This window comes from Grammomys surdaster, unplaced genomic scaffold, assembly GCF_004785775.1.
Source record: "Grammomys surdaster isolate TR1022 unplaced genomic scaffold, NIH_TR_1.0 141, whole genome shotgun sequence".
Lineage (NCBI taxonomy): Eukaryota > Metazoa > Chordata > Mammalia > Rodentia > Muridae > Grammomys > Grammomys surdaster.
Genome location: NW_021604599.1, coordinates 8132040 through 8153453, shown reverse-complemented (window position 1 = coordinate 8153453; position 21414 = coordinate 8132040). Strand labels below are relative to the sequence as shown.

The window sequence follows — 21414 nt, the reverse complement described above, 5'->3', positions numbered from 1 at the left end:
AGAAAGCAAGAAAGGTGTTGTGTTTTATAAAAAAAGAAACAAAAGAGCCAGGATATGTTTGGTAGGGCAGAGTATGGTGTGGTGGAAGGGGGTGCCTCTGTGGGCCCATGCTGAGACATCCCTTCCCCCTGAGGTACCAGCCATAGGACAGATATAGTATGGAATAGAGTTTATTTAGGGCATGGGGAGGGGAGTTGAGGAAGGAGTAGAGACAGAGAAAGGCAGAGAGAGAGGGAGAGAGAGAGAGGAGGGAGAGGAAGGCCCACCAGAAACACCTGGAGAGAGAGGGGAAGGGGGATGAGGAGAGAGGGAGAAGGGGCAGAGAGTAAGAGAATAAGAGGATAAAAGAATAAGAGAGTGAGGAGGGGGGCAAGCAGCCCCTATTATAGTGAGTCAGTCACACACCTGGCTGTTGCTGGGTAACTGTGGGGTGGAGCCTAGAAGGAATGCTAACTAAAGGGTATAGATTTGGGTGGGTGCAGAGATGGGGAGGATCTGGGAGGAGTTGGGGGAGGGGAAACCATAATCAGAATATATAATATGAAAATAATCTATTTTCAATAAGCTAAATAACTGGTTTCCGTGAAGGGTTTTCACGCATCTTTAATTTTGGTCTAACTAATCAGCCCTCTTCCTCTCCTCAGCTGTGACCATCCCATTGTAGTTTTTTGAGACAGAGTCTTATGTCACCCAGGCTGGGCTCAAATCCCTTTTGTAGCTAAAACTGGTCTTGCAAACTTTCTTTTCCAAGATTTTAATTTTTATTTATACATATGTGTGCATGTGTCTGTGCATGGATGCTACGTGTTCCTGGATGCCCACCACGACAAGAAGAGGGTATTGGATGTCCAGGGGTTGCAGTTAGCAGTAGCTGTGAGCTGCACAAAGTGGGTGCTGGGAACGAAGTCTGATCCTCTGGAAGAGCATCGAGCACTCTTGAGGACTGAGGTATATCTTCAGCCCTCAGAACGTTTGTTCCTCCTGCCTCCAACTCCAAAGTACTGGGATTACAGGCCTGCACCACCATACTCAGCTCTTTTTATTGTTTGAGAAAGGGTCGCATTCTGTAGCCCAGGCTGTCCTGGAAGTCACTATATACCTACACTCCTGGTAATCCTCCTGCTTCAGGCTAGTGCCTTCTGCTTCAGGTGGCAATCCTCTTGTTTGCCAAGTGTGAGCATTACTGCTTTGCAACACCACACCTGGCTTATTGTTTAAATTAAATGACTTCTCACTGCTTCTAACTGACCCTAGTGAAGAATATGATTTTGGGACTGTAGCTATGTAGATGACCCTGATGTGACCCTCTTGGGAGTCTTCAGCCTTTCCCACGTGAACCTCCAGACTTCTAGGGGAAGTCTTCTCCCTCTTTTCCAAGCCTCCCTTGGGATTCCTTCCCTCTTCATGTCAAAGCCCTGTTAGCAGGCACAGCAATGGAAGTCGCTGCCTGCACAGGCTCCCTCCCCTCCTGTTCTGTAGATCCCTGTGTTTCAGGCACAGCTGGAGCTATTAATAGCTCCTCCTTTCTTTCCTCTTCTGCAGCCTTCCACTTCCTCTGAAGGCAGATAGCCACTGGATCCAAAAAATAATTACCCTCCTCCACGCCCTTTCTGAGCAGGAAGAAAGGAAAGGTCTTGATTCTCCTCCAGAAAGGAAGGGAATGGCACTGTCATCTCCAGGCTCTCAATAGCTCTCCTGCCCTGCTGCTGCTCAGGGTGTAGCCCTTTCCCTGTTCCTTTTGTGGCCCAGGGCTTTGTTTGTATACTTAAACGGCATTCCTTCGGACTTGGGTCATTTTCTACCTTTTGGTATACTCGGCACAATTCTTCTTTTTTAAAAATTTTATTCTATGTGTATGAACGATTTTGCTTGAGCATTTTTATGTGCATCATGCAAATGCCTAGTGCCTGAGGAGGTCAGAGAAAAGTGTCAGATTCTCTGGAACTGGACCTACAGATGTTTTTGAGCCACCAAGTGGATGCCGGGACCAAACCCAGGTCCTCAGCTATTGAGGTCTGCTCGGTAACTATGTATCGCATTGCTAAATTCTGTATCCCAAAGTCTAGTTGCCTCAGGAGGAGTGAATGCTCATGTATACCAGCTTTTGTTGTGCAAACCTTGCTCCTTAATATCAAACTATTGGTTGAATAAAGATGCCTACAACCTGTAACTGGGCAGAAGAGAGGTGGGTGGGGCTTCAGTTCCTCAGCTTCGGGATCTGCGGCATAGAGCAATAGGGAGGAAGAAAGGAGGTGCATGGGGTAGGTGGATGGTGAGCACATGGCCACGAGGGCCAGCCAGTTAGAGTAGGAGCAGCCCAGACAAAATATGGCAAGTAATATCTTGGGATTGTTGACAGGGAAGTCGACAAAATAACATGGAGGGTTGATATCTGTCCAGCTCTAGTGATTTAAGGCTTATTATAAATATAAAGGTTTTGTATCTTTTATTTTGGGGACTAAATGATCTAAGGTGGGATAGAAACCCCCAATATTATTTACCACAACAGTCTACAAAAGCAGCTAGTAAGTACTCAAAACCACTAAGCCTGCTGTGAGTGATTCTGTATCGTGCAGGAATGGGAAGGGGTGGAGCCAGCCTTCTCCAGCCTAAGCACTCAGGATATTTAACAGTGGTACCTGATCAGCAAGTTACTGGCTGGGTCCAAGAGGAGCCAGATTGGAGGGTGTTTTTGTGGAACCTGATGGATTGTGGGTGGACTGGCAAGACAAGGTCGAGCAGGATGAGGTGGTCACACTTTAGATGGCCTATGCAGTACCTGGTGGTATCATGTATGTTTCATTATCGTTACTGTCATGTGTGAAAAGTTGCATCTTGAACTGTGCAATGCAAAGTCTGGGCAGCTTTGCATCACAATTTTAACTCTGGCTAAGCATGGTGGAACACCGGCAATCTAAGCATTTGGGAGGCAAAGGCAGGAGGATTGCTTTAAACTGTCAGTCTGGGCTATATAGCAAGTCTCAAAATAAATGATAATTCTAAGTTTAAATTGATTTGCTTCTATTGTTTTTTTTAAAGATTTATTTATTGATTATTTATGAATACACTGTAGCTGTCTTCAGACACACCAGAAGAGGGCATCAGATCTCATTACAGATGGTTGTGAGCCACCATGTGGTTGCTGGGATTTGAACTCAGGACCTCTGGAAGTGCAGTCAGTGCTCTTAACCACTGAGCCATCTCTCCAGTCCCCGCTTCTATTGTTTTTAATCTTAGAGATTTTAGGGTCTCGTTCTCTTAGGACTTACTTAAGCAAATGGTGTTGACGTTACAGAGCTCTAGTCTTAAGTCTGACTGCTTTAGCTGGCCCTGGGAGTTGGGAGAAGTGAAAGTGTTTAGGTCATCCAGTGACTTTCAGATTCTCCCGGAGGGAATGTGGTGACTGCTTCCCACTTCCTCCTTGGCTGGTGGGGGCCTTGGAACTTCTGTCACTGGGTCTGGTTCTGTGTGTCATACTCTGTCCTCCAAGAGAAACCCTGTTTTACCTATCCCCAAAGCACTGGAGAGGCATGCTCAATGGCTGAGGGTCCTCAGCAGAGTTGGTTGCAGTTTCCTAGCGGCTTCTACCTTTCACAGGTGTACCCATCAGCAAACTGCCAGTGGGAAAAGCTAACTGTTTTGAAATTGGATGAATAAAGATGGCGTCATCAACTGCTGCTGGGTGATGGTTACTTAAGGGCTCTGATAAAGCCGGAGGGGGTTGGGGGTGGGTGGGCCTTTCTTAGCTCAGAGGCACATCTTACCAGCTGGCTTTTAAATTCACAGCAGGACCTGCTTTCTCCATGTCTATCCTCAGGCAGCTGACACTTAAGTGATCTTACAAGGGGAAATAGAAGGTGTTTATTTGTTCAAACAAGTCTTGGGAATCAGATGAAGACAACTGATTTCTGAGAACCAGGAGGCTGGATTTAAGAAATATTTATAAAATTTTCACAAACCAAGTAGCACACATGTTAGGATCAGCCAGTTGACTGCTGGAATTCTGTTACTTATACAGCACCTGTAAATCTTCATTAATCAAGCCTTAAGTTTGGGCTCCTTAGTTACAAAACACAGCAGTTCTGACTTAAAACACCTGCAGCAGACGTGATTTCAACTCAGGGCCTGACCTAATGGAGAATTTCGAATTGTTCATTTCTTCCCTGGTTTTACACACTGAATACTATAGGTTCTAAGTTTCTTAGCCTCTTCTAGATATGCCAAATTCTAACCATAAATAAATAAATAAATAAATAAATAAATAAATAAACAAATAAATAAATAGCATTGGGAACACTTTAACATTTGTAAAAAAAAAATAAGTGAACGAAATCCTTTTGAACACAGAAATTCCATGTTTAGCTCTATGACGGAGTCAAGCAATTCTGCAACAAGTAAGTTTCTTTTTAGAGGTTTATTTATGTGTATCAGTGTCTTGTTCGCTTTTGTGTATGTATGTGTTTGCGTGGTATGTGTGTGTACACATGCCAGTGTGTTTGTGTTCATGCCTGGTGCCAAAAGAGGGTGTAGTATCCTAAGAACTGGAGTAACAGAAGTTTATGAGCTACCTCTTTTTTTTTTTTTGAGACAGGGTCTTACTCTGTAGCCTTGTTCTGACTTGATACATAGACTAAGCTGGCTTCAGAACTCAGAGATCCACCTGCCTCTGTCTCCTGAGTGATTATATGTGTGTGTGTGTGTGTGTGTATGCTTATTGTGTAACAGTTTCCTTTGAAGTTAAAACATTCCATTACGTAAGGAAGGCCCCTAAACAGGAAAGTAAAAAACTCAAAATAGCTTCCAGAAGTCCCTGCAACTGACCAGCTTCACCAGGCCCCTCCCTGCAAGAGTATGCAATAAAAGCTGAGAATCTCTCTCAGATAAGATGCAAAGAAGGGTCTGAGACCAGACCTGCTGGAACAGGAACCAGCTGAGCTTCCCGGAAGAGGTTTAGACTGGAGTCTCCTGGAGAGAACACTTTCCAACCTTTTGAGCAGCCTGCAGGCTCTGCAGCATGGTCTGGGGTTCCCAGCTTATGTGAGCTGTCACCCATGCTACAGTGGGCCTTGGGGATGCAACTGTCTTTGAGTCATTTCTGTTCCCATAATAACCTCATATTCCTTTAAGTAACCCCAGTAAAATTCATTGGTTCACCAAGTTGGACTTTGGTGGTATCTGTACTTTGGTCTGTCATGAGTTCCATATCTGGGGTTGTACCTCCTTAAAAAAAATTTTTGTCACACAACACTGCCACATATATGAGGGTACTTGCAGATGCCAGAAGATATCTGATCCCCTGAAGCTAAAGATACAGGCAGTTGAGAGTTGCTATACATGGGTGCTGGGAATTGAAGACCCTGGTCCTCTGTCATATCACCAAGCACCCTTAACTGCCAAGCCATCTCTGCAGCCCCACAAATGAATTATTTTATTTTCAAGACAGGGTTTCTCTGTGTAGCCTCGGCTATCCTGGAACTCACTCTGTAGACCAGGGTGGCCTGGAACTCAGAGATCTGCCGAGCGCTGGGATTAAAGCACGCATTACCCCCTTCCAGCTTCAAATACATGGTTTGAAAGAGATAAAAATAACATCAGGTGGGCTTCCAAAGGCCAAGGCAGACCATAGAGACTCCAGTGGTCTGCAAAGGCCTGGTGTAAACTAAGTTCAGTGCTTACAGTGGCCTCTTAGGCCTGAGTCTTCTCTGAGATAGGAAGGAGTCCTTGGGAGACAATGTCGCCATTGGGTATGGGTGTCTTTCTCAACATTCTAATAAACAGTTCAATTATTCTATTTGTGTACATTCTATTTCTTCATTGACATGAGCAGGGGAGATGGGACACTGGAATTTGCATTTTGTCTCTAGCAGACGCAGGCTTAGAAGGGAGTCTGGACTGAAAGAATAACTCAGAGGTAGGTTTGCCTAGAATGTGTGACACCCTAAGTTAAGTTCCTGGTACTGAAGAAAAACAATGTCAACAATAGAATAAGTACCTGTACACATTCCAGGCCCTTAATGAAGCCTCAGTGTCTACTCCAGTAGCATCGCTAGTTAAGTCAAACCTGTTGAGATTTGGACAGTTGCTAAGTATTATAATGCCAAATTCTGAACCCAAAGGTCTAGGGTAGGAGTGAATTCTCTCCTTTCCAGGCTTTTGTTGTGCAAACCTTGTTCCTGGATTTAAAGCCATTGGTTAAATAAAATTGGCTATAGCCAATTACTGGAGAGATGTAGGTGGGTTTGGAATGACCTGGTTTGGGATTGGGGAAGAAAGAGGAGTGAGGAGAGACCAGGAGTGGGCAGAACAAGAAGAGAGAGGAGGAAGCCGCCATGAGCACCATGGCCAGGATAAACAGCAAGTATCTGAGGTATACCACTGGAGAGGTAGTCAGACCAACAGTCAGAAGAGTAGATTAGGGGTTACTCCACTAATTGTCAAAGCCAAATAAAATAACCATAGTCTGAGTCTTACTTATTTGTAAGGTAGTCGGAGATAAGCTTAGATTGGTTCTACTGCATACTCCAAGGATGCAACTTGACAGTTATTTATGTGTGCACCTGTGGAGGTGAGAGGTGACAGAATGATGGGTGTCTTTCTGAATCTGAGGCTCATGGCCAGGGAACTCCAGAGTTACCTGTCTCACCACCTCTGCTCAGAGATGACAAGGGTGTGCTGTTATGTCCCATTTTTTTTTTTTACTCAAGTGCTAGGAGTCTGAACTTAGGGCCTCATCCTTCTGTGGCAACCACTTTACCAACACTGCCATCTCTCCAGTCCCTCCAAGGAATGTCTTATGCACACACAGTCGTGAAGTTCTTTTGAAAAGCGGGAGACAGGGTCTCATGTGCAGAGCCCAAGCTGACCTTGAACTTGCTATATGCTTAAATTTCTGATTTTCCTGCCTCTACCCTCACAAGGGATGGGATTCCAGGCATGTGCCACCAGGCTACTTATGCAGTGCTGTGGAGTTGAACTCAGGACTTTGTACACATCAGGCAAGAGCTCTACCAACTGAACTTAATCCCCAGCCGAAAAGCTGCCTACATTTATGAGAAGCTTCATAGCTTTTGCCGTCTTCCTCTCTCCGGCACACAGATGATTCAGTTTGTAAAGGATAAGTCTGTGCCAAGAATTCAATGGGATACGATTTCCTGTTGCTTTGACCCTAGAGGATGGAAGGTAGTGAGTTACCTTGGCTTCCATGGATCCCCACAACTTTCATCCTTACAGACACTGTGTTTTCTTTAGAGTTGGTTACAGGGTTTAAACTGGGGCAGGTCCAATGTGAGACGACATCTTGCAAAGTGATTACTTAACGAAAACATCAAACTTATTAAACTTAGTTTTAACACATGCATGTCACACAAATACACACACATCACACACACACACACACACACACACACACACACACACACACACGGAGAAGCTAGGAACATAGTTCAATGACAAAACATTTACTGAGCATGCTAAGGTTCTGAGTTCAATCCCCAGCACCACAGAAAACAAAACTAGAATAATGACAACATAGCTTTCTAATGCTTATAGACTGAGCATGTAGCAACCTTGTCTGTAGTGACTGGACTATGGAGTGAGGGAATGTTCTCTGGTCTTAGGCTGTGGGGTTTATTTTCAGCTTGCCTCCAGAATATGAGTTTATCTTTTGTTTTTTGAGACAGGGTCTGGCTGGCCTAGAACTCACTATATAGACTAGGCTGGCTTCAAACTCAAGAGATCATCCTGCCTCTGTCTCTGAGAGCTGGGATTAAAGATGTATGCTACCATGTCTGGCTAGGATAGGAGTCAGACAGGGTATTGCTGTGTGGCTTAGGCTCAGGCCTGAATTTGATATGCTCCTGTCTCAGCCGTGTAGTCTGAGCCATTCTTGGTGGGTGGCATCATTTATACCTCATCACAGTCCCTGTCATCTTTGGATAGCAGTATCTTGAATTGTGCAGTGGATATTACAATTTTAACTCTTTATCAGGTATGATGGCACACCTGTAATCCTAGCACTTTGAGACAAAGGCAGGAGACTTATTTTAAACTCCAAGTCAGTCTGGGCTACATATCAATGTCTCAAAAACAAATGACCAAACAAAATCTCAAGTCCAAACTTACATGCTTCTGTTTACCTTTGAGCCCTGGAGTTCAAAGTGCCAGGACTACAGAAGAGCAGCACCGTGCCTGGTGTTCAGAATGACTTGACTCACCCAACAGGGTGGTCATAGCCTCTCTTAAATGTGACCTCTGCTGCCTTGAAACCCAGTCAGAGAAATATGTAAAGTGAAAGTTAAGAAGTCTGAAAACTGGTCCACGAGGAGCCAGTAATTGCAGCCTCCCTAACAGCACGAGGAGCCCGTACAGCAGCACAGGGCACATTCTGAAGGGCTGAAAAGTGTCAAGTGGATAAAGGTCCCGTTTCACTGTTTCAAGTGGGGGTGGTGTGTGTGTGTGTGTGGTTTTCATTAGAAGACAAAGGGACACCCATAGGCATGTCCACACATGGTCCTATTTATTATCTCTCTAGCACTGGCTTACCCCACTCAAAAATTTCCACCAGACTAAAAAAAAAATTATTTGTGAAGAAGGAAATATCTTAAATACCCACTTAGTCTGTTTACACTGTTCCATTGTTTTGTCTATGATGTAATGCCTTCAGTTCACCCTGCAGAGCCTCTGCTGTGCATTTGCATAAGACTTGCCTCTGACAAATCTCCCAGCCCTTTGTAGCGTGGGGCTGGAACTTAGGGCCTTTCGCCTGCTAGGCAAGCCTTCCATCGCTGGGCTAGATTCCCTGCTCCCGATTTTCCTTCAGTTAGAAACTAACAGAACCGGAGTTTATAGTTGCTCGGTGTGGGTGTTCTGGAGCTGTGTTGCTTCCAGTACAAAGTGCAGCCTGTAACACTTGAAGCAGTGTGATGATGGTGCACTGGACTCAGCACAGAGAGAGCAAGGGGCAGCTGCTAGCTCACTAGGAATTTATCTGAAATTCTAACAGAGCTGTAGCAAGAACAATACCATCACTGCAGGCTTTAAAAAAAAAAAAAATCTGTCCACCACCCATTCTTCCACCTACCCAGTGGGAACAAGGAGAGCTTTGTGGACTGCCTGATAGGTCCACTCCACTGGTTGTCAGCCATGTATCAACTATATTCTATCCTCTCACTGAGTAGATCAGAAATGGAGGACCAGGGCTCTCTGTGCTAGTATAGGTGTCGCCCACATGGATACCCGAGACCTCAGCTCCATGACACTATTTAATTCTTTGGGTTATGGTAGGGATTTCTGTTTGTCCTCCTTGCCTGTAGTTATCTCTGCATTTATTTAGCATGTGTGATTTTGTGTACATGCACATGTGTGTACTGGTGCATATGCACATACGTGCAGGACAGGTCAACTGAAGCCAGCCTAGTACCCTTCTTGGAAATGGTGTTCCTCAGAGACCCCAGGCTTACTGGTGAGGCCTCATCTCCACTCCTCAGTGCTGGGATTACAAACTAGCACCAACATGCCTGGGTTTTTTAAATGTGGATACCTAAGATCAAACTTGAGTCTTCATGTTTGCGTGGACTAAGTGATCTCTCCAGCTCAATTTTCATTTTTTTTTTTTTTTTTTCCTTAGACAGGGTTTCTCTGTGTAATAGCCCTGGCTATCCTGGAACTTGCTTTATAGACGAGGTTGTCCTCAAACTCAGGAGATCCGCATGCCTCTGCCACCTGAGTGCTGGGATTAAAGGCGTGCACTCTGCCCGGTTCAATTTTCACATTTTTAAAAGACATCTGAGATGTCTGCTGTTGTAGCTGCTGACTGTGTAACGACCCTCATCTATGAAGGCACAGAGGTCCTGGGTCACAAAGCACAAGAGGGCGTTTTGAGATGGATTCTTTTGACACTTTGCTGCTCAGGGCTCAGCAGTGTACATACTTGGAGTCTTGGGGACATTTAGAAGCTATTCCTTGGAGTATCTCTTCAGAGACAATGGAAGAGTGGGAACAACTCATTTCTCCCTCTGAGCCCTTTCCTTTTCAGAGGTTGTTAGCACACATGGTGTAAGACATTCTGAGGCTGTTATGTCGTGGCACACACATGGTATAAGACATTCTGAGAGACCAGGGGTCTCATGTTGGGGAGGAAACGACACAATTCTAACAAATCACTGTAGAAATGAAGAGCCAGATCTGGGGACAGGGTGGGAGGTGACACACTTTGTTTTACAGAGCTGTCACACACAGTGTGACTATCTTCAGAAGCAGGTATAGGAAATCAGACATTCAGCTACAGAAGGAGGCTGGAGTCTTCACCTGATGGTTTTTAATGTCTTTGAACCTGGCTGGCAGTCAAGTGTCTTTTCCAGAATAGGCCAATGGAGACAAGTCCAGTTTGGTGTTTAAAGCTTTAGTCAGCTCCCTGGCCAGCAGCTCATGCAGAGACATGCCATCATGGGAGTACACCCAGTTCTTCCCGGTCCAGTCATAGCGCTTGGGGCCACTGCAAGACAAAATAAATTCATGGTAAGACAGCGAGGATCCCCTTCAGGAAAGCCACTGTGTTTGAACTAAATCAATCTGTGCATCTACGTACGTACATATGTATGTATGTATGTATGTATCTATCTATCTATTGTTTTTTGTTTTGCTTTTCAAGATAGCATTTCCCTGTGTAGCCCTGGCTGTCCTGGAACTCAATCTGTAGACTAGGTGGTCTTGAACTCAGAGTTCCACCTGTCTCTGCCTTTTGAGTGCTGGAACTAAAGGCATAAGGCCACCACTGCCCGGCTTATCTATCTATCTTTGAAGATAGATTCTTACTCTGTATCCCAGACAGGTAGCCTGGACCTCACTTGTGTAGCCAAGGCTAGCCTTCAACTTGTAGCAATTCCTCCATCTCAACCTAAGTGCTGGGATTATCAGCAACCACGTTTGGCTGGACTGAATCTTAAAGGTCCCACTCAGGCCATGGTTAAAAGCTCACTGTCTAGCTCATGACTCTATTGCAGGGGTGGAGATTTTATAAGGTAAGGCCTAATCGTGGTGTGCTAGGTCACTGACAGTGTGCCTTGAATGGACGATTGGGAACCTGTCCCGTTTCCAGCCATGGTCCTTCTCACTGCAGGCCCAAAGGCAACAGAGACTAAAAAAGTCTCTGACATTGTGAACCAAAACAAATGCCTCCTCCTTTCAGTAAAGAGCTAATCGAATAATCCACAGAGCTACCTGCCACCCGGAGACTCCAGTGATATCCAGTGAGGTGAACCTTTGCTTTCCTCAGCATCTTCCTGAGGATGATTGTGTAGTCTGTCCTCTGGAACATTCTGCAGCCCATCCACCCCCCGCCATGAGTATCCTGGAATACCCTGCAGCCTCCCCCCACCACCACCCCCTGTGAGTCTCCTGGAACACCATGGAGCCCTGCACCCGTAAGTCTTCCTGCAGCATGTTCGATCGCTTGCTTTTTCTAGAACATCTGCTATCTTACAGCCAGGTTTGGGAAGTGATGGTCATTTTGTGCCAAGAATGTGATATGATCAAGGCCCAACCTACACTAACTCTGTCTAGGTCCAAAACATCTCTATTACCATGAAAGAAACCCTAATACTTACTAATCAGCTACCTTGCCTCTTTCAACCTTAGCTACCACCTGTGCTATTATTAAAAACTTTGCTGGGCATGGTGGTGCAGGCCTTTAATCCCAGTGGTTGGTGGACAGAGGCTGGCTTGGTCTATACAGTGAGTTCTGAGCCAGCCAGGGATACAAGGTAAGACCCTGCCTCCAACAAACAAACAAACAAACAAACAAACAAACAAAACAAAACTTTCTTCTTTTGACAGAGTCTCTCATAGCCTCAGCTAGCCTTGACTTCCTTATGTAGCCAAGGATAACTCTGAAGTCCAGATTTTCTTGCCTTTATTGCTCAAGTGTTGGGATTACTGGCTTGCTCCATAATTTCTAGCTAAAAGTAGTTACCTTTATTAAAAATTAAATCTGTGAAATTGAGAGCTTTATCAGTGTGTCCCCATATACCTTCCTTATCTGTTGCTGCATCTACTCCATTCTTCAGGCGTGAGGAGAAAGTATTTGGGGTGTGGCTTTATACTACCTCCTAATATTGCTCCCTTTAAGAGGAGTGACTTCTGGGAGTTTCTTACATCACTGCAATGTGTCCACAAAAGGGAATGGGGGACCTGTCTAATCTGTGTCCCATCCTGAGATGGGACGCTACTCCTGCACATTCTCCCATCATGGCGTGCGGATTGTACAAGAGGCTAAACCAGTGTCCCTCCTGTCCCCTCAGTCTTGGACCCTGAACCTTGAAAGCCATGAGATAAAGAAACCTTTCCCCTTTATCAGTAACTTGCCTCAGGTATTCAGCTGTAGCAATGTGAAGCTGACTAGTGCAAGTACCGTGGACAAATAGGTAGCTGGTTTTTGTCATGATTTGTTACTCCAGATGTTACCCTTGTCTCAAGTTCTAGCTCCTCATGGACCAGACAACAGTAGATACAGTAACAGACAAAGATGGCATACGGGGACAGCCTGGTGAAGGTAACCCTGAGAGTTTACGACCTGGGACATCCAAGTCCACCGAGAACACTCGAGGGAACTTTCAAAGACAGACTAGAAGAGTGGGGATATGGCTTAGTGGTACGGCGTTTGAGTGGTCCCAGCGTGGGCAATGTATTTTTAGATCTCTAGCACCACAAAAGCCAAGAGGAGACTGCGGTGAGGTGGGAAGGCAGTCTCCTGCGGTAGAAGGAAGAGATGGGAGGTATCTTGGGTAGGTATAAATGCATGAAGGCTTTTAATGTTGCCAATCAAATGCTGGACAATACAGAGAAAAGGGCAAATAAACAGAAAGGGCTTCTGTTACAAGAGCAGAAACCTCTGAACACAAAGCACCCAGGCCACATTAAAGCAAAACAAAACCAGGGGAAACCTGGTTGAATGGTCTTTGGTCCTGCACCACAGCACTGCTATCAGGTAGCCAGGTGGAGTTTGAACAACTCAAGACCCCTCTACATTGTCCAGGCCTCTGAGCCCAGATTCTGGGGCCCAGGTGTCCCCCACAGTTCTTTTTTAGTTCATCCTATGGCAAGGGGGCCAGGAAGTACTGTCTCCACAGGACCGCAGAGGTTTTCTTCTGAAATAAGAAATTATAATCATGGCCTTGTGAAAGATGTTCTGAATAAATAGGGAATTACTTCTGGGGTGATGGAGAGAGGGCTCAGTGGTTAAGGACGCTTGCTGCCCTTCTGGAGGACTGGTTTGATTTCTCACACCACTCTGGGCTGCTTACAACTGCTTGTGACTACAGCTCCAGGGGATCTGACTCCCTCTTCTGGCTACTGTAGGCATGGACATTTATCCACAGCTACACCCATGGACACATAAATAAAAATAAGTACCCCTTTATGAAAGTAATTGTGATGAAGGGTTACTTAGGGAAAGCCCCCGCCCCAAAACCCCTCATATAAATTACAGTTTTTAAAATAGATAATCTTTTTTGAATTAACTGTTTTAATTTTGTTTTGATATACGAGTGCTCTGTCTGAGTGTATACCTGCAGACTAGAGGAGGGCACAAGATCCCTTTATAGATGGCTGTGAGGCACCATGTGATTGCCGGGAGTAGAACTCAGGACCTCTGGAAGTGCAGTCAGTGCTCTTAATCACTGAACCATTTCTCCAGCACCTAAATTCCAGGTTTTAAATGTATTTGTTTTACATGCATTGGTGCTTTGCTTGTATATTTATCTGTGTGAGGGTGTCAGATCCCCTGGAACTGGAATTACGGACAGTTGTGAGCTGCTATATGGGTGCTGGGAATTGAACCTGGCTCCTCTGGAAAAGCAGTTAGTGAGTGCTCTTAACTACTGAGCCATCTCTCCAGCACGGGTTTTAAAAGAGTTTGCTTGGAGTTTCTTGTAAGTGACTAATTACCCTGTGGTGAATGTGGGCCGCCTGACACGGATGCCAGGATCTGAACTCTAGCCCTCGTGCCAGAGCAGAAGGGGCTCTTAAGCCATCTTTCCAGCCTCCTTGGTAATAGTTTTGTTTGCTATGGTGCTGGGAACCCAGGGCCTTCTCTCACATGCTAGGCAAGTTCTTGGCTACCGAGCCACACCTGGGCACTTTTTAATTTTTTTAAAAATGACAATACCATTTGTTAGAATTCGAGCTCAGTTTGGACAGACAACACCAAAGCCGATCCGATCCGGTTCCAAGGGGAGGGGTTTATTTGGGGAAGGGAGTGGGAGAGAGGAACGGGAAGATGGCGAGTGAAGAGAAGAGGAAGAAGAGGAGTAGAGGATAGAGGCCGGCCATGACCACGTGGAGAGAGGGGGAAGAGAAGGGGGGAGGGGAGAGGACAACCTGCAGGTGCTCAGGGTTGAGGAGCAAGAGAGAGAGGAGGGGCCAAGCATCCCCTTTTATAGTGGGCAGGGTTATCTGCCTGTTGCCAGGTGACTCTGGAGGTGGAGTTTAACAGATTGCTAACACCATTAGGCTTTCAGATTTCCACACTGGTTCTAGCTGAGATTTCTGCTTTGCCTTCAAAATGTCTTCTTCGATACTGCAGGTGAGCCTCAGAAGGTTGGTGTGAAGGCTCCCTGTGGGCATCTCTCTGTCATTCCCAGACCACTGAGGCCACAGCTGTATGCTCATCAGTAAGTCCTTAGTTCTGAGACGGGGGTGGGGGTATAGGGGGGAAGAGGGTGGGGGAGGGCTGATTGCTGAGCGCCCTGCTGTTCCTTCAACTGCAGGCATTGCCACGGGGCAGGTGTGAGGCTGGGGGCCCTGGGGCTGCTGCTAAAAACCACTGTCCCATTGCAACAGAGTCTGAGCCCAACTCTGCCAGTAGAATTACTGAGACCTTGGAAATAGGGCAGGAGTTAAAGTTTAACTTACTTTGAGGACAAAGTGCAGGCTTTCTCAGATACTACAATATATAAAAAATTCTTTCCTCTCTTTCTCCCGCCTTCCTTCCATTTTGGGAGTTGAATCCAGGGCTTATAGATGACTGGATAAACACTCTACCAGAGATACACCCCCAGCCTTCAAAGTACTTTTTTGGGGGGGATTTATTTATTTTATGTATGTGAGTACATTGTCAAACTCTCTTCAGACACACCAGAAGAGGGCATCGGATCCCATTACAGATGGTTGTGAGCCACTAAGTAGTTGCTGGGAATTGAACTCAGGACCTCCTGAGCAGTCAGTGCTCTTAAATGCTCACTGAGCCATCTCTCTAGCCCCTCAAAGTAGCTTTTTAATTAATTAATTAATTAATTAATTAATACCATTATTTTTTTAATCGAAAGCATGTGTCACTTTACCTAACCAAAGTAGCTTATGTATAGTCCTGGCTGGTGTGGAACTCACTATATGGACCAGATTGGCTTATTTGCTTTTGGGATAGTGATAGCCCAGACTAGCCTTTCAACTGGCTATGTAGCAAGGCAGGCCTTACAGTTACTGCCTCTACTTCCTGAGTGCTGAGACTATAGATATGTAACACTGTGCCTGGCAAAAGTAACTTTTTCAAAGGCAAGCCAGTGATTTTTTGTTTCTGGGCAATAATATAATAGAGAAAAAGTCTGGGCCAGGTTCTGAAAAGTCCCTTCTGCTTCAGGTCTTGTCAACATTCCGATGCCTGAGGATAGCAACCAAGTTACCAATGGGAAGAGGTGTTCAACTACAAGCAAGCCTTTCTACCTAGGCAGACAGCTGTAAAGGCGGCAAAGTCTCCAACACTGCATTCCAGATGAGTTTACACCTTACAGATTTTGACTTCTGAACATACCTGGAGGGAGAGGACAACCAGATCTGCTTGTTTGGGGTCTGCTTGTTGATCACGTAGGTCCCTAGATCCCCACCCAGCTTAATGGTGAGCACGCCATCCTAGGGGGTCAGGTGGAAGAACGTGTGAAGAAATCAGTGTTAGTACTGTGATACACACACACACATACATACACACATACACACACATACATACACACACACATACACACATACGTATGTAAATAAATCTCTGACCCCCCCTAACCCTGAGAGTAATGTTTTTACTATACAAGCCCCTATTTTTGTATTTTTAAACACACACACACACACACACACACACACACACACACACACACACGTTTATATCTCAATGCCTTTCATGTATCCAAGAATATAACAGACACCATTAAGAAATGGGGGCTGCGGATGCAGCAAACTGGCTTTGGGAAGCCCCATGTTCAGTTTTTGGTACCAAACCATAACAACATTTAGTACTCAAAAGCAGGAGCTTGTATAGTAAGAATGTTACTCTCAGGGTCAAGTGGGCCAGAGATTTGTTTTACTTTTATTCATGTGTGTGTTTCTGTTCAAGTGTATGTGCATGAATGCCCTTAGAGGCCAGAAGACACACAGGACAGCTGCAAGGTTGGAGTTACAGGGGTCTGTAAGTCATCTGATGTGATATAGTTGCTGGGATCCAACCTCTGGGTCTCATGATAAAATAGCAAGCGCTTAACCACTGAGCCATCTCTGCAGCCACCATGAGTGGATGAATTGTAATAACACAGTGCTTTCTCTCTGCCTGTGTGGTCGCCAAGACAAGTTTAGTCTTGCCTGAGATCTCAGCAATGGTAAACAGGACCAGTTAGCTTGCCCCATACAAATGCAGACTACACTCTAACAGTGTCTGCGCAAGTGTCAGACCTGACAAGTCCATCATGAAAACACAGAAAGAAAGTGGTTGTGGTAGCAAAATCTGTCAAGTCAGGGTTTGGGAGGCTAAGGTAGGAGACGGTGAGTTTGAGGCCAGCAGGCTGCACAACAGAATGCAAAACAGGAAAAGAGAAGAAAAGTAATCAATGCCCTGCCCTGTTTGTCTTAGAAGAGTGAGGCGGAGAGGCCCCAGCCTACCTGTGTAATTTCCAGACCCTTCCCAGGCATCCAGCAAGTGCTCAAGACTCCAGGAGGCTTTATTTCCCTCTAAAAAGCCTTGCATTCTCAAAAGACTGGCCAGTTCATTTTTTGCTCAATAAATGAACATTTAAATTTGAAAGCACCCAACAAAGGAGCCCTTCACCCTGAAGGCTTTAGTTTCCTTGGAAGGCAGGCAGGATACGAAACAAAGGTTAGGCACTAAGTGCACTCTCACAGGGCCTTGTATTGCTTCTGGTAAGCAGGTGGAGGCCTCTTGTTGCCCAGATGCACCTTGGCCTTTCTCTGCGCTCTGCAGAGGGCTCATCCAATCAGGAGTCTTAGAATGATGATTCTCACAGCACTCGCTTACAAACACAGCCAGCCATTTAGATAAACGCTACAGGCTGGGGCCAATAATAATGTAACTAATAGACACAGGAGGGGACAGTAGTGATCTCTCTCTCTCTCTCTCTCTCTCTCTCTGAGACAGGGTTTTACTAGGTAGTTCAGGAAGGTAACAAACTTGTAATATTTGTGCCTCTGTTTGCCAAGTGCAAAAAAATAAGTGTTTGGGTATGTGTCACTATGCCCAACTTCTTTCTGCCTGCCTGCCCGTCTGTCTGTCTTTTTCTTCTTCTTTTAAATAATAACATTTTTCCCTGATTCAAATAAAACAACAAAGAACTAGGGCCGATGCTGCGGCTCCCCTGGGAGAGTGTTTGCCTATGACCCATAAGGCTCTGGGTTTCCTCTCCACATGGATCAGGCTTCGTAATCCCAGGGCTCAGGAGGTAGATCAGAAACTTATGGCCATCCTTGGCTATATCCTAGTTGAGGTCAGCCTGGGCAACATGAAACCCTATCAAAACAAAGCAAAACAAAACAAACCCAAAACAAAACAACCAAACAAGCTACACAAATCAAACCCACAAAATTCCCGATGGAGATGTGGACATACAGGCAGAACAAACACAGCAAGTCCCTCAGTAAACACAGGAATCCCTCTTTATTTAGGCCAGGGGTTCACAACTTTTCTAATACTGAGACCCCTTAATACAGTTCCACATGTGGTGGTGACCTTCGATCATAAAATATTTTGTTGCCACTTCATAACTGTAAATTTATGTTTACATAAACTGTTATGAATCATAATATATTTTTGGAGATAGAGGTTTGCCAAAAGGGGTAACAACCCACAGGTTGAGACCCTCTGACTTAGAGCCCAGTGTGTGCCAGGATATGCATCTAGACTGTAACTGTTTTCAACTAGACCACAGTGTGGAGGTAAGAATCACTATCTCAGTTTTACAGTGCCAACAAAACAAAACAAAACAAAACAAAACAAAACAAAACAAAATATTAGCAACCAGTGGAGTTGCTGAAAAGCAGGGCAGTTTGGGCTCAAAAACAGTTTTTCTTGTTGTAGGGAACCCTTTCCTCCTCTTGAACCTTCGTTCTTAGGTGCTAGTTTATATATTTTCTCTCTTTTATCTTTGGAGAAAAAAACACTAGATTTGCCTGTACCTAAGTCTCACAGTAGAGTAGTATTGAATGCATTCATATTGTTACTCTAGAGCCATTCAGAAATATCTCCACATTGTAAAAACCGAAATCCTGTATACACATTCAATGTTAATTTCTCCCAAACACATGGATCTTTACCCAACTCTACAGCTTCATGCTTCTATCTATAGGCTAACAGACTTGGTGAAATTAGTCACTTCTGACTTACGGGGCAATAAATGTCCCCCTGTCTGTTCCACCCTTCATGTTGAGGCCTGAAGATCCAGGCCAAATGAACACCGAGGACTTACTCTCCAGATGTGACTTCCAGGTCCGCTCTCCTTCCTAACCAGCCTAGGCCTGTTCAACTTACATCACTTTGGCCTGGCTCCCAACATCTGGCTGGCCTCCTCAAGGGCACCACATCTGTACCTGTCACTATTACTGCTAGTGACCATACCAGGGACAGCTCTCCTAACCACTGCATCCTCAATTTACTCTCTGATCCACAGGCTTTGGAGAGATCCAGGAGTGCATATTAATTAAACAGATGTGTGCTCCAAAACCAAAACCAACCAAGTGGAAAGCAACCCATGGGAGACCTAGTTCACAGTGCTCAGGCTGTCTTCCGGCATCTTCCCTGCAGTATACTCTTGATCCAGGACTGTGCAAGTGCCTCTGGGAAGGTTACCTGGAGCTCTCCACTTGGCAGAGTCTTTGCAGACTATTCCCTGCTTCGAACTACCTCAGCATCGACTTGTATGTGACAATGCCTGTTGTCCCCTGACCCCTATTTCCACTATTTTGAGTCCCTAAGAACAGGCAATCTCAATCTCAGTTAGCAGCTACATGCTTCACCCAAACACGGGAATGATATTATATTTGTGGATGAATGAACCAATGGACAGTCAGTGGCCAAGTGCACCCTATGGTACTATCTGGCAAAGTGAAGGGCAAGGTTGCCCAGGCGGAGATCGCGGAGCTCAGTTCCTCCTGTCAGCCAGGCTACAGTAATTAGACTCTTTTCCCCCAGGACTTGCAGCTACTCCAAATGACAGGGGCAGGAGGGAATAAGCCAGCTGCTACGCTGGCTTACCAGGGGCATTAAAGCATTTAGAACTGTCTGCAAGTAGATTACACAGAGAAGGTTTTCAGCTCCTCACTGCCATTCTTTAGCCAATGTGAGTCCATTTTGGGACTGTGGGTACATTTAAGTGCAGAGGAGGGGACTGTGTTACTCAGACTTTCCTTGCTGTGACAAATACTTGAGGAAACACAAGGAAAGATTTATACTGGCTCACAGTGTCCAAGTTTTCAGTCCATGGGTGGCTGGCTGTGTTGTTTCAGGGCTGTGGCATGTCACTACAGTGACAGAAAGGTACAGTGGGAAACTGTTCCTCATGGCAGCCAGGAGGCAAAGAGGGAGAAAGAGGCCATGGATAAGGAACATCTTTCAAGATACACGGCCAATGACCTACTTCTTCCAACCTCCCACAGCCCCCAGTTCCTGCTATAATCTCCACTATTCCCCCAGTGTTCCAGTAGATCAATGCTTCAGTTAGGTCAGGGACCTCACGACCCAATCACCTCTCAGTGACACCACCAGCTGGGAACCTGGCCTTCAACACATGACTCTTAGAGGGTATCCAGATCAATCCACAAGAAAGAGAAACAGAATACTAAGCAATTGCTAAGGAATGGCGACCAATCAGAGGAGACCGTCGCACCAACCAATCAGAGCAGAACCAATCCCAGCTGGCCATGCTTAGGACCAGTGAAGAGTAGCCCTGCCTCGCAGGAACAAAAACTGCAAAAACTGCTGTCACCTGGTCACCCGTAGAAGTAGAAATAGGCACATGGGAGATGTCAGGTTAAACCAGGTACCTTCACATACATGTGACTTCTTATTAAGGAATAAAAATAATGAATCTGAAAGTGCTTTTTACTATTCCCACCCCCTATCATTTTGACAGGCATCTGCCCTACATAATCCTATGATTTACTCCAAAATATACACTTCATGACATTTCCTGGTATTAATGAATTGCTCTCAAGAGGATTAACCTCTGCCCGGATTGGCGGTGTGGTGCACGAGAATGGGTAAGAGAAGACATTTTTCTCCCCACGGTAAAAGTCTAAGCCGATCCTTGCTTAGCGTGCCACCTGGTGGCCAGCATGTACACTTCCCTCGATTCCAGCGGCTGGGGTAATGCTTCACACAATTTGGAAGTCTCAGCCATACACAGGGGAGATCTGCAAATCCAGTTCCTCACCCAGGGCACATTACATTCTAATTAAATCCGAAATTCTATGGACTGGGCTCAGGGATGTGCATTAGAATTCCAGGTGCGCCAGGCTGTGGTGGTGCATGCTTTTAGTTCCAGTGGATCTTTCAAGGCCAGCCTTGTGCACACAGAAAGTTCCAGAACAGCAAGAGCTACATAGAGACTCTGCCTCTAAAAACAAAATCAACCCCCTCAAAAAAAACCCCAAAACAAACAAACAAACAAAAAACAGAAAAAATCAGAATGGGCTGCTTCTTACATAACACAGCAATAACTGGACTCACATATGGAGTCTGAACTACATCTGGGCAATTTCCCCCGCAGACACTGACACAGGCTGCATCCTGGAATTGACCTTTGTAAGTATCAGGTGGAGTCCAGGACTCTACTTCTTATTCTTCAGTACTGGGGACTCAACCCAGGGCTTCAGCCATGCCGGTTAAGGGCTCTTCTTTTAATGGAGTTACCCAATGTGAGTGCACAATCACAGACACTGCCCCTGGGGATCTGTCTTTAAGCAAGAAAGGCTCAGAGAGGCAGAGCTGGGTTGTCACGAGAGTCCTACCACATGACCCACATGACCCAAGCACAGTCTATATTGTGGCATGGGCACTGCTGCTGGGGGCTGTTTTTTTTATAATTTATTTATTATTATTCTGGAGAGAGAGAGAGAGAGAGAGAGAGAGAGAGAGAGAGAGAGAGAGAGAGAGAC

At 45.5% G+C, this 21414-nt stretch overlaps 1 protein-coding gene across 1 annotated transcript in view; it reads right to left on the bottom strand.

Moving 5' to 3' along the window:
- Nucleotides 1-10189: 10189 nt before the first annotated feature.
- Fxn (frataxin) overlaps nt 10190-21414 on the bottom strand; it is a 21376-nt gene continuing 10151 nt past the window's right edge. Inside the window, exons 4-5 of the mRNA XM_028764086.1 lie at nt 15803-15900; nt 10190-10492 (exon numbers count right to left, since the gene is read on the bottom strand). Of these exons, the coding sequence (XP_028619919.1) occupies nt 10342-10492; nt 15803-15900 (249 nt within the window). The 3' untranslated portion in view covers nt 10190-10341. The remainder of the gene's footprint in view (nt 10493-15802; nt 15901-21414) is intronic.